The sequence below is a fragment of the Larimichthys crocea genome, unplaced genomic scaffold (assembly GCF_000972845.2).
Source record: "Larimichthys crocea isolate SSNF unplaced genomic scaffold, L_crocea_2.0 scaffold27694, whole genome shotgun sequence".
Taxonomy (NCBI): domain Eukaryota; kingdom Metazoa; phylum Chordata; class Actinopteri; family Sciaenidae; genus Larimichthys; species Larimichthys crocea.
Genome location: NW_020853656.1, coordinates 9,585 through 21,148, shown reverse-complemented (window position 1 = coordinate 21,148; position 11,564 = coordinate 9,585). Strand labels below are relative to the sequence as shown.

General features: G+C 39.0%; 1 protein-coding gene across 3 annotated transcripts; it reads right to left on the bottom strand.

Annotated features, from left to right (window-relative positions):
- Positions 1-550: 550 nt before the first annotated feature.
- LOC104924162 (dual specificity protein kinase CLK4) lies at positions 551-10,731 on the bottom strand. Of its 3 annotated transcripts, none has more exons than XM_010737420.3 (13): positions 10,530-10,731; positions 6,868-6,981; positions 6,384-6,478; positions 5,246-5,408; positions 4,992-5,058; positions 4,746-4,859; positions 4,452-4,618; positions 2,967-3,061; positions 2,709-2,841; positions 2,513-2,595; positions 2,343-2,422; positions 1,143-1,233; positions 551-1,065 (listed from the first exon to the last, which is right to left on the bottom strand). In XM_010737420.3, exons 2-13 carry the CDS (start codon positions 6,902-6,904, stop codon positions 910-912), a joined length of 1,281 nt encoding a protein of 426 aa, XP_010735722.1. In that variant the 5' UTR covers positions 6,905-6,981; positions 10,530-10,731; the 3' UTR covers positions 551-909. The 3 variants fall into 3 exon arrangements, with proteins under 3 accessions (XP_010735722.1, XP_010735730.1, XP_019120089.1); XM_010737428.3 differs by lacking the exon at positions 10,530-10,731 and adding an exon at positions 7,311-7,401; XM_019264544.2 differs by lacking the exon at positions 6,868-6,981 and having other exon boundaries at positions 10,530-10,644.
- Positions 10,732-11,564: the final 833 nt, after the last annotated feature.

Below are 11,564 nucleotides of genomic sequence, written 5' to 3'. Positions count from 1 at the left end.
AAAGATCTCTGTGCCTGGGACAAATACATTAAGTGGAGACACTGGCAGTGATTAAGGTAAAAATTTGACCCTTAAATATCACCATCAAACCTTCCCTGTTGATTACTTCCATTACTGACCATCTGAAGCAATGACGCCACGTTTCCAGCTCAAAGTAATGACTTTTGTGAGCACAATGTTATAATAAGCGATAAAAAACATAGAATCCAGTATAAAACATGGATGTCGTATCCGTGATGTCACCCATAGGTTTTCTAAAGAGCCGCTGCAAAGCTCTGGCTGCCACCATCTTGGCGGTCATGCCCATGCCACCGCCCAACTAATCTAAAAATGGGCAAAGACGTGGCTCGTAGGTGGATCTGATGTGGGTTGAATGTAATTAATGTTAAATCCTGCTGTGAAGTTGGGAATTTTAATACTGAGATTAAATAATTTTGGCACCTTACATATAATACATGTATAATTTTCTAGGCATTCAGTTTACAGCTCTGCCCGACACTACCCATAATGTGTGAGCAGTAGAAATTTGTTGAAACAGAACTGAGACACATCAAAATGCAAAACATTTATTATAGAACAAGTAGATGCGACCAAGCAATCTGATTGGTCAGCTAGACATTTATAATGTGCATGACTGCATCACTGTCGTGCCAATAATGATGTCACAACGCACCCTCTGATGTAATATTGCTTAGTACAAAGAATCAATGAAGGAAAACATCACACTTGGCTTTTTACAACAAACTGTGTACTGGTGGATAATAAAAGACAGGAATGCTCTCTGAAACTGTTGCGACTGTAAAGGAAACTGAAAATCATCCAAACTCAAAACAACAAACTTAAACAGTAATCCCAACACTGAAATTGCAACCTGAGGTAGATGAGTTTTTGCATGTGTGTGTGTGTGTGCTAGCTGCACTGCTGCTTCTGCACCCTCATCGGGCTGAAGAACGGGTGCCACAGCGCCTCCTCCAGGGTGATCCGTCTGCAGACGTCGTACTCCAACATGCAGCTGAGCAGATCGAAGAACTGCCTCTCTTCGTCGGTCTTCCTCCGCATGTACTTCTGAAAGGCAGACAGTTACTGTGACTTCCTTCTACACGACTGCAGCTGATTGGCTCATCTGAGTACTGTGTACTTACCTTTAGAGGTTTACAGTGTTTCCTGACGTACTCATCGGATGAGCTCTGCTCATCCCAGTTCAGACGCTCGTTGTGGACATAATGCTGCTTTCTACACATGACACAGTACAAACACTTGGGTTATACAGTTAGTGGTTAGTCTCAGGTAAGATAGAAACACATTTTTTCCCCACCAGCACTCAACATTTCAAGTCACATTAAGAGATAACCTGTGGTGCTTTCAGCGATAAGCAGGAAACAGCTATCACCATAGAAACTGATGGACATAATGCACCTCCTGCTGTTATGCTTTGTTGTTTCCCCGCAGGTGCACAATCCTCTAATATTATTATTTAAAAATCTCTACAGGAAGAATTTTCTGATGGTCTTTTTGTTTTGTTTTTGTTGATAAAATTTGGTCTTTGAATTAAAAGTAAAAGTAAAAGTTTTTACTTTTGGCTGAAGGTGAAGTTACTGTATCGGTAATAGAACATGCAACAAAGTGCAAAGGAAACAGACTTACTGAATACATTATGATGTAAATGAAGCATGTGACTTAAACATCACTCAAGTTTCAACTGAAGTGATGCAAAATGGCAGCAGAACATCAGATCTGTGAGCAGTTATTGAAATGTTCCTCAAATGAATAAAATAAGAATAAATAAATAGGTTTTCCCTTGTTTGGCCGGGTGTTCATTAACTTGAAATCTTGAAATCCCTTCTTCTGAAGTGGTTTAGCCAAGTGGCACCCGTCTGGAAAATAAGCGCCACCAGCTGTTTATCTTGATACACTCAGCTCATAATATTCACATGGCAGTATAGTGGATGGAAATGGGTATTAATCTGGACATTCCCTGCAATTCCAGAGTGCAGCACCGGATGAAGGCACAAGTTCTAGTGAAAGCGGTTTGTGCACCAAGTAAAGATGTGTCCTAGCTGGCTACCTGGGTACGACTGATCCTGTAGACCCTGTGGCCAACCCAGATCTTCTCCTAACTGACCTGGGAGAAGTTACGGATTTACGGAAGATGGTATTTCTAGGGAAATGTATGTTTAAGCTACCCTTGCTTACCCTTTTTCACCTTGACCCTTATAAACAGCATATGAATGCAGAATCAAGATTTTGCCCTAAGCGTTCTGTATTGAAGTAGTAGTAGTAGTAGTAGTAGTCATGTGTTCTCACATTGCATTAATCATATATGTGTATATATGTGTGATTACCTGGTCTGTTTCAGCAGGTGGGGGGGAATCGGTCCCAGGACTTTCTCCATCATTGCCAAATGTTCTTTACTGTCATGGGTCTAAAACAACAGACAGGCAAACAAGAAAAACTACTGACTACTGTTTATATGTGGGCGTGCATGCATGTGTGGGTGTGTCTGTATATGTACCATGAAGAGTGTACGTCCCAGATAAAACTCCATGAGAACGCAGCCCAGACTCCAAACGTCACACGACTGGTTCCAGCCCAGATCTAAGAACAAACACATGTAGTTAAAACAAAAAATAGAAACATTTGGATTTTTTTTTTAATGTAGTACACCTCTGTATGTGTAAGCGAGCTGTGTGTGTGAGTTACATGTGTACCCAGTATGACCTCTGGAGCTCGGTAGTGACGTGTTGACACCAGGGATTCATGGTGTTGGTGATCAAATGTGGCAGTGCCAAAATCCACCACCTTCACATCCAGACTCCTCAGTTTCCTCTTCTTACACCCTTGCTACACACACACACACACACACACACACACACACACACACACACACACACACAAACATACTTCACTGCTTGGCAATATTGATCAGTTTGATTAGTTTTTTTCACTCGTTTATACTAAACTTTTACCGTCTCATCATTGTATTCCAGGTTGTAGTCAGAGCAGACAAATAGGATGTTCTCTGGCTTCAGGTCTGTGTGCGTCAGCTTGTTACGATGCAGGACTGTAAAAACAAAAACACACATTGTAATTGTGTGTTTTCTTCTCAACACACAAACCACGTTTCCATCCAAAAGAAATGCATATTTTAACCAAATCTCCAAAAAATGGACAAAATATTACATGACTTAATCAGGTTATCAAGATAAACAGTTGATGCAGTGGGGCAACATTAAACCACTGCAGAAGAACAGAGGGCAAGGAGATGAGAAGTCAAAAGAGCTTCAGTCAACCCTCAAATGGTGGAAAACATGATGGAAATATGACATTTCTTTCATGTATTTTTTTTCAGCAGACTTTTATGTTTGATGTGTGTCATGATTTACAGTGTGTGCTTATTCTTGTTTTTATCAGTAAGTATAAGAAATACTTTTAATTTCAGATATTTCTTTTATGTGCAAATTATAAATGTGCATAAAAACAGATATGAAAAATTCACAATGTTGTAATTGACCTCTTTTGAATTTCCAATGGGTGCTATCAACAGGCCCAAACCAAAATGCATCTGGATGAAAATAAATAGACCTACTACCAACTACCTACTACATATTACTAGCAAACAGAGTAAAAAAACACATCTTTCTTATCAATAAATGCTTTAACTGCAGTCGTTTGTCCATCTGTAGATGATTCAACAGTTCCACATCAGCAGCAATCTTGGTTTATGATCAGCAGCCAATAAAGTTGTGTTCCTCTGTACAATTTTCTGGGGACCAGACACATCTGCCAAAGCAAATAAAACATGAGTACGCAGATTTGTCTGGTTCCCAGGCTAATTAGCATAAGAGAGAAGTTCACAAAAGTTAACCGTGTTTCCATGAACTGATTTTCTTGACGTTTATTTGTCATGCAGATGGTTTCTATTTAATGATTGTTTCACTATTAATCAAATGATTGTTTTTTGTGTGTTTTTTTTTACAGTAGCAGTCACATACCTCCAGAATGATTCATTTCATATTCACAACTGAACCAAGAAAAAACATTTTAAAGTTAAATATTATATATATGGTATTTTTACTTGTCACTTGAAAACTTATTAATATGTTACACATATATAATGAGTTTTCAGTTGCTTACCTTAAAAAACGACTTGCTTGCTCATGCTTGTATATCGATATTTCTGCTGTGAAATGTTGAATATTTGGGGTTTGGTCATGCAGCAGGACTTATGTACAATTGGCTGATATCATCCAAAACTTTTATTTAAAGTTTATTGATCAAACTGAAGTGACAGGTCAACATCAACCGATGTCTCTACACTTCACAGCTCAGTAATTTTGTTGTTTGCTCTTTCGCCCAAAACACCCCCCACTGACTACAAGAAGCTCAAATTGCATGCTCCAATGACAAGGTCAGGAGACCGCAGGCCTGGTAGTAACACACACTTGACTCACAGCAGACGGCTCTGAAGATCTGAAAAGCCATGTGTCTGATCTGCTCCACACTGAACGGCAGGAAATTGTTCTGTCGGAGGAACTCATAAATGCTGAGGCCGAGCAGCTCAAATACAATGCAGATGTGACCTTCATGATCGAACCAGTCCATCATCCTCACACAGGCGCTGGTAGGAGAGAGTCAGTCATCGGTAAAAAAAAAAAAAGAATATAAAAGATTAAATCGGTGCTTTTAGAGGAGGCAAAGCCATGCTCCAGGGTTTAGGGTCTAAGATCTGCTGCATCTCTACTTACAATCTGTTGTCATCATCCAGACTGTTGATCTCCTGCAGCACTGCAATCTCAGACCTCGCTATTTCACGGAAACAGTCAATGTTCTTCACAATCTTCACAGCTACATGCTCCCCTCTGTTGAACATACAGATGCACAGCTGAAAACATAACCGCACTAATGCCACAAAAATGAATTGATGATTGTTGAACTGTTTTTAGGTTCTGGTCGGTGGCTAATGTCAAGGTTCAGTCAGAATGCATTCTTACTTGTCTCTGTCAATACACTCCACCACTTTTCCATAGGCTCCTACTCCGAGTGTCAGTACCACCTCATCTGGGAAGAACAGAAGTTTAATGGGGTCAGCATTAAAAAAGCAAATACACCTTAAATGGGGTGACGTGGTGGTTGCTGGTGCTGTGAGTGTGGAGTTACTTTCATGCTGCCTTGTTAAAAACTCAAAACATTCACACTATGACAAGGACAGAAAAGACACTGAAGACAAAAGGTTGGTGTCAAGTACATCTTTCTTTCATCACGAAGCCAGTGTGATAGACCAGGTGGCCCTCTTCATCGTCCTCACAGCTCTTTCCCTTGTGACTCCTCTTTACTCCATCATCACCTCCTGCGTTGACAGCATTGTCACCAAGAAAAGCAGATTCAAGCGGCGGTGAGTTGTCATCAGACTGAATTGAGTGTTGAAGGGATTAAGGCAGGTTTCGGTGCACGGGTGTTGGTGGTTGTGTTTTAAGACATACATGGCGACAAGAAGACATATGGACAAGAGATACAAGTCACTTTAATTATTACAAAAAAGTACTTTCCATTCTAATGGTGGATAGACTAGGGACCAACAAAGGTTGTTCAAGAAAAGCCTAGTGCTGTCATCTTGTGCTTCAAGAAAAAGCCAAAAATAATTTCACAGATTAAATCATATAATAAACAGGAGAGTCTGGTGGCATTTTAAGGTAATACATTTGTCCTGACATAAGAAGCTCTCACAATGAAAAACAACAAAAAATGTTGCCCTATATTTTTGGCTGCTCCAGTTTTATAGCTGTTCAGGAATGAGCAAGAACACCACTAGTTGTATCTGTATATGTTCAAAATGATTTGTATCCGTACTCTGAATGGGCGGTGCTTAACCCAGATGTGGGTGTGGTCAACCTTACGTTGTTGTTCATTTAAGCCTGAAACTGGGTTGATTAGAAGTTGTTTTTCTACTCTGATGGTGTTATACTTGTAAAAAGTACATTATGCAAACTTGATGGTAATATCAGCTGAGTTATTGCTATATGGTATGTCCTGAAATCCAAACATATATTTTCCAATGACCTGTAAAATGTTGACATCCAAACTGTGACAATGGATTTAAATATCCTCTTTTGGATAAATGCCAAAGTAGTACAAACAGTAAAAGCAAAAGTTCTAACAATCCAATTTTTGCTTGACTTCTTCTGTGTTTTGCAAAGAGTTAACTCACTTTACACTACATACTGTTATTTTAGTCCAAGAAATACATTAATAAATTAACAAATTCTAAATCAAAATGTTTAACTTAATGCTAATAAAAACAACAAAAACAAAACAAAACTGAATAACCCTCCATCCAGACTCAGAATCTGATAGAAATAGGATAAACAGGAGAAAGACAATCGTACCGAGTTTCCGATTTCTGGGGAGGTGCTGCAGAGTGTGAGCTGACTGAAGCTTCCCGTCAGCTTTCTGTCAGCTTCTGTTTTGAGGTCACCACCGTCTACCAAAAAGAGCGGTGAGTACATTTGAGATGCACAGATTCAGACATGTTCAGACATACCCCTCTAAAACACTGAAGTAAGAGACATCTTAAAGAAATATTAATTTATTCATAGATTTTTCTTATTTATTTAAATAAAGAGTAATAATCAATCAAACTGTAAGCTCTAGTTCTGATGAAGCGCTAGTACAATTTCCTTGCAGTATAAATTAAATAAAGTGCATTATTTCCAAAATTCCTTAGAATTGTCACCCTGAGATGAATAATAATGAGCAGGTGGGTAACAGAAAACATCCTTGAGTAAAACGATCGTACATACTGTAGCCTACTGACTCTGTGTGAGCTGCACTAGAAATGAAATCACCAAAAACGTGTTGAAATAAGGTCACCTCTCCAAGAATTACAATCGTTGTCCTTCCTGCCCATAGTGCTGCCATGCACACTGGGTACTGTGACCACAATTTGCTCTCTCTGCTCCAGCGTAGGAGGAGGTCTGGTTATTACTGGACAGATAAGAAGAAGAAATACACAGACAGATGGGTCTTAGACTTAAGTGTGGACTTCACATCACTGTAGCCACACTGGCAACATGGTAAAGCTGTAGCAAAGTAACAAAGCTGCTGGAAGCATAAAACATGGACAGACAACAGAAAAAAGTTTGTCCTGACATATCAAATTGGTTTAGCCTCTGCAGTCGCTACTTTAGTATATCTCAGCTTATCAGACTCAGCTCTTCACTATCAAAGTCAGGTACAGATGAGCAAGGTTAACACCATGCAGTTCCATAGCGGCACAAGTAAAGTGGTTCTAAACAGAGAGAGTGTTAACTTACAAGATTTTGCTGCACCCCGAAGAACTTAATTCCTAAGAGTAGAGGTCAAAAACCCTTCCTCTGCTGTTCTTCCACACTTTGAAAAGGTAGAAATTTTCAAATGTGCTTCCTCCACAGGCCTTGATCTACAAGCGCAAAGGTTCCGCCTGTCTTCTCATCCTGTGGATCTCTTCTCTGTTTTCAAAGCTATACATAGTGTTACATCCCTCCAACGTACAGACCTATCAGTGTCCGTCATAACCAGGGCTTTCCCTGGCCTTTTGGAAAAGGCTTAGTTGCAACCCCCCATGGAGATAGGCAGCTTCCAGAAGATAACATGAAACTATAATGGTCCCATGGGGAAATTAGGTTAATAGTGTAGTCATCGAATATACACATAACTGACATAGAACAGAAAGATTAGTAGAACACAGTGAATGAATAAAGTCTGAAGGTAACACAAGCTTTGCAATGCGTTCTTTAAGTGAGAATATTAGCAATAAAGTGAAACCCAGCCCACTGGCCTAATCTGAATATCTAAACAACAACAACAACAACAACAACAACAACAACAACACATATATAGTAATAATTTAATAAATCAATTCCTTAGCCATTGAATTGGTATTCAGATTTGAGTAAATACCAATAAGTTTTGTGGGACTGTTTTAAGCTTTTGGTGTTCTGGTTAGTTTTTCTGGTAGTAGGGCAGAGTATGTGGGATTGGCTCAAAATAAACTAGTGATCATGTTCATTGCCATGAAAGATCATGTCACCCAGTGGAAGAGTATGTCTTACCAATGTGTTTTAAATAGCTTCTGTACAACAATGGAGCTGCATGGAAAGAGGAATGCACTATATCAATACTTTTTTTACATTAGTAAAATTAACTTGCTGTAATAGAAAAATCTAATTGTCTAATCACCTTATCTTATACTACCTTAATTGTGCCTTTCTATTCTAGTAGGTAAATCAGATTTTGCATACATGATTGGCATCTCAACAACAGCACAAGCACACAAGCTTATACTTTGTGGTCGCAAATCCAGTGGAATGAAAAGCCCTCCCTGTCCCTTCTACAAATAGCAGAGATGCCATGCACGGTGGGGGTTTGACTGTGTTGTTTCAAATTCATCTTTTCACCACCTCCTTCTCCATTACTGCAGTTTACCTGATGTTAAACATCAGCGACACATACAGAAAGTGTCCATAGTTAGAAGGGGAAAAAAATGCAAGAATTGTCCTTACACAAATTAATATTTTGAAAAATTCACCAATCAAATTCTTATTATTGTCTAAATGTTTTTTTATTATTATTATTTATACACTGTGCTTTTACTGTGTTTGACAGTAATATTTACATGCGTTGGATGACTGGTAATGCCAAGGAGCTTTTGCTTTTTATAGCAAACATTGTGAAGGAATCGTTCCAGAGCAGGGCTCGCCCTCCTCTCACTCTCAGGAATGGATCTGTTTCCCCATGCGCCCAGCTCAGCCGTCTCAGATTAACTGTAAATCATATCTGAGGACGACTCACTTCTGCTGACAACCTGCAGGACCGTTGTCACTTACTTAAGATCGTCCAACACTCCACACTGCCAAGAGTGTAGAGGGTTTCACTCAACAGCTCGATAGGCAGCCACTGTGACTTGATGTATCCAAAACATGCTTATTTACACAAATGCTTTAAAAAGTAGACTGACATACGGAGCTCATTCCTCTCTGCCTTTTTGTGGTATCCCTCAGGGATCAGTGTTTGTTCCTGTGATGTTTCGGTTTGAGTGGAAAAGTAAAAAATAGCAAGTAATTGTGAAATTATTTGTCATAGCAGCATAGCTCTAAGGATGTATGATACTGATGTGTCCACCACTTTGGTCCAAACATCTCAACAAATGCTGCCATCAAACGATGCTGACATTCATGTTCCCCAAAGGATGAGTTATACTAACTCAAGCCCTCTGGCTTTTCACTTTGATTACCAGCTAGTCAAACATTTGACTTATCTCATACTAGATGGATTATCACAAATACATGTTTCCCTAACACCATACATTTTTGGTTTTGAGTGACATGTCTTTGCAAGTATTGGATGGATTGCCATGAAATTGGGCACACGCATTCATGTTCCCCTCTAGATGAACAGTATTTTGGTATTCCTCTTTTTAAGTAAATTTTTACCAAATACCTGCAAAACTATGACATTCCCATCAGCCTCAGCTGTACCTAGAGTTTAGTTCAAATTGAATTAAGTGTTAAGATGCTAACACCCTAAAGTTAGAGGGTGAACCTAGTAAACATTAAACCTGCTAATATTGTGACTATGAATATGTTAGTATGTTGATATTAGCATTTAACTCAAACCACATACTCACAGAGCTGTAGAGACACTTCATTATTCATTTGAAATATCATTATTCATTTGAAATATTATAAAATCTGCACATTTATGTATCCTGAAAAGTTAATAAACTACAATATAGGTTTAACTGATCTAAAAATTCAAACGGAAGTGCATCATCCAATCGGGTGTATAAACTCAACATCAAATTTTTACCTCTTGTGTCTCTCACGGTTGATTTGTGATTGACTTCTCTCCTGATGATTTACCGTGTTGTAAATTTTCTATCGTCTTCTACCTTTCCCTGTATCCATTACATCAAGATGTTATAAAACATTATGCTACACATTATATCACAGTCTGTAATCCGTGCTGCTACAAATCTCGCACTGGCAACAGTCCCATCTCTCTGCAGCATGTGTCATTTAGTTTCTGTTATAGTTGTCAATGTTTTTTTATTGTTCTGTTTACTAGTTTCAACAAATAATAAATGCTTAATTCTACTGAGGAGAGGTGTTTTGCGCCACGAAAGTGTAGGACAAACTTTTCAAACTTTGGTCATCTTTGTTTCCTACTTTGATTGTGATATGATCTCACACAATCCAGATAGCTAAGATAGGTGAGGGAGATAGGGTTGCTTTAATTGAAGGGTGTTATTTAGCCCTATCAGTTTTACTTAACTGTTAATCTAATATGGCTTAAAATACACTTAGCTCTGGAAACTGATCAGCCCACACAGCTCTAACAATGAGCACTATGCACAACTAATTACACTGCTGACTGATACTGTTGAGTACAGCGCTAATTTGTGGAGCATACTAAGGATACTGAAAAAACAACGGAGATTTAGTCTTTTTGCATAAAATGAAGCATCAGTTAATTTTTGTGATTTTTCTGCCTACCTGTCTTTGTTATTGAAGCTGTGACTTCTTCTACTTCTCTTCGTCTCTGGCTCTCTGCTCTTTGGTCCCCTGTTGGTCTATTTGGGTAATGTCTTTCTCTTGGGTAACCCTCCTCTTCTTCAGCTTTCTCCGACTAATCTCTCTCCGTGGGGGGAACACAAACACTTGTTGCCACACTGCATGACTGCCAAACAAGGGAGGACAGAAATGGTGTCCAGGGTATAATAAAACGTCATGTCCCTCAGAAAACCAAGACGTGAACATTCCTCTGTACTTCTCAGCAATAAAATCTTCAGCCAGCTGCAGTGAAAAGGGACACGGGGAGCTGCACCACTCTTGACCCCTGGCATGACCCAACACAGGCTCTTCTTTCGTCCCAAAGTAGAAACCATAGTGTACTGTGTCTGATCTGGATCTGTTGATGTAGGATGATGCAGGAAATTCTGTGATGTACTCTATGAATGACCCAGCATACGCACACATCACGTATTTCATACTAAATTTTTGGACATATATAAACACAGAGCAGTTCATACAAAACCTGGATCTGCACCTGTTAAACTGGAGATTGAGCTGTTTTGTTTTAGTGTTAATTAAAATTGGTTTGGCATTTTCAGCTAACACACATGCACTTGCAGTGGAGGAATATATCTTTGTGTTTTGGGCACTTTGCCTAGCACTTGGTTTGTCAACTGACAGTAGAGATAATCAGCTGAAAGAACAAAACAGCCTCCCAGGAAAAAACAAACTGGGGGACAATGTGATTACATGGTATGTGTGTTAAACCAAGGGACACTCCTTAATCCCAAGATTTGATGGTTTTAAGGACTTTTATAGCATAAAACATGACCTGTAATGAGCCAGGGCTACACAGACATCTGTAAGATTAGCTCATTGTTGTTGTATATAATATAATTTTTCTTTAATATAATAACAATGAAAACAATGTGATACGGGTCACTTGTAGTCATCTGAATCTTCAGTAAGTTTCAGGTTTAACTTTGTTGTTTTAGTTCACTCTCACAGATCAAAGTT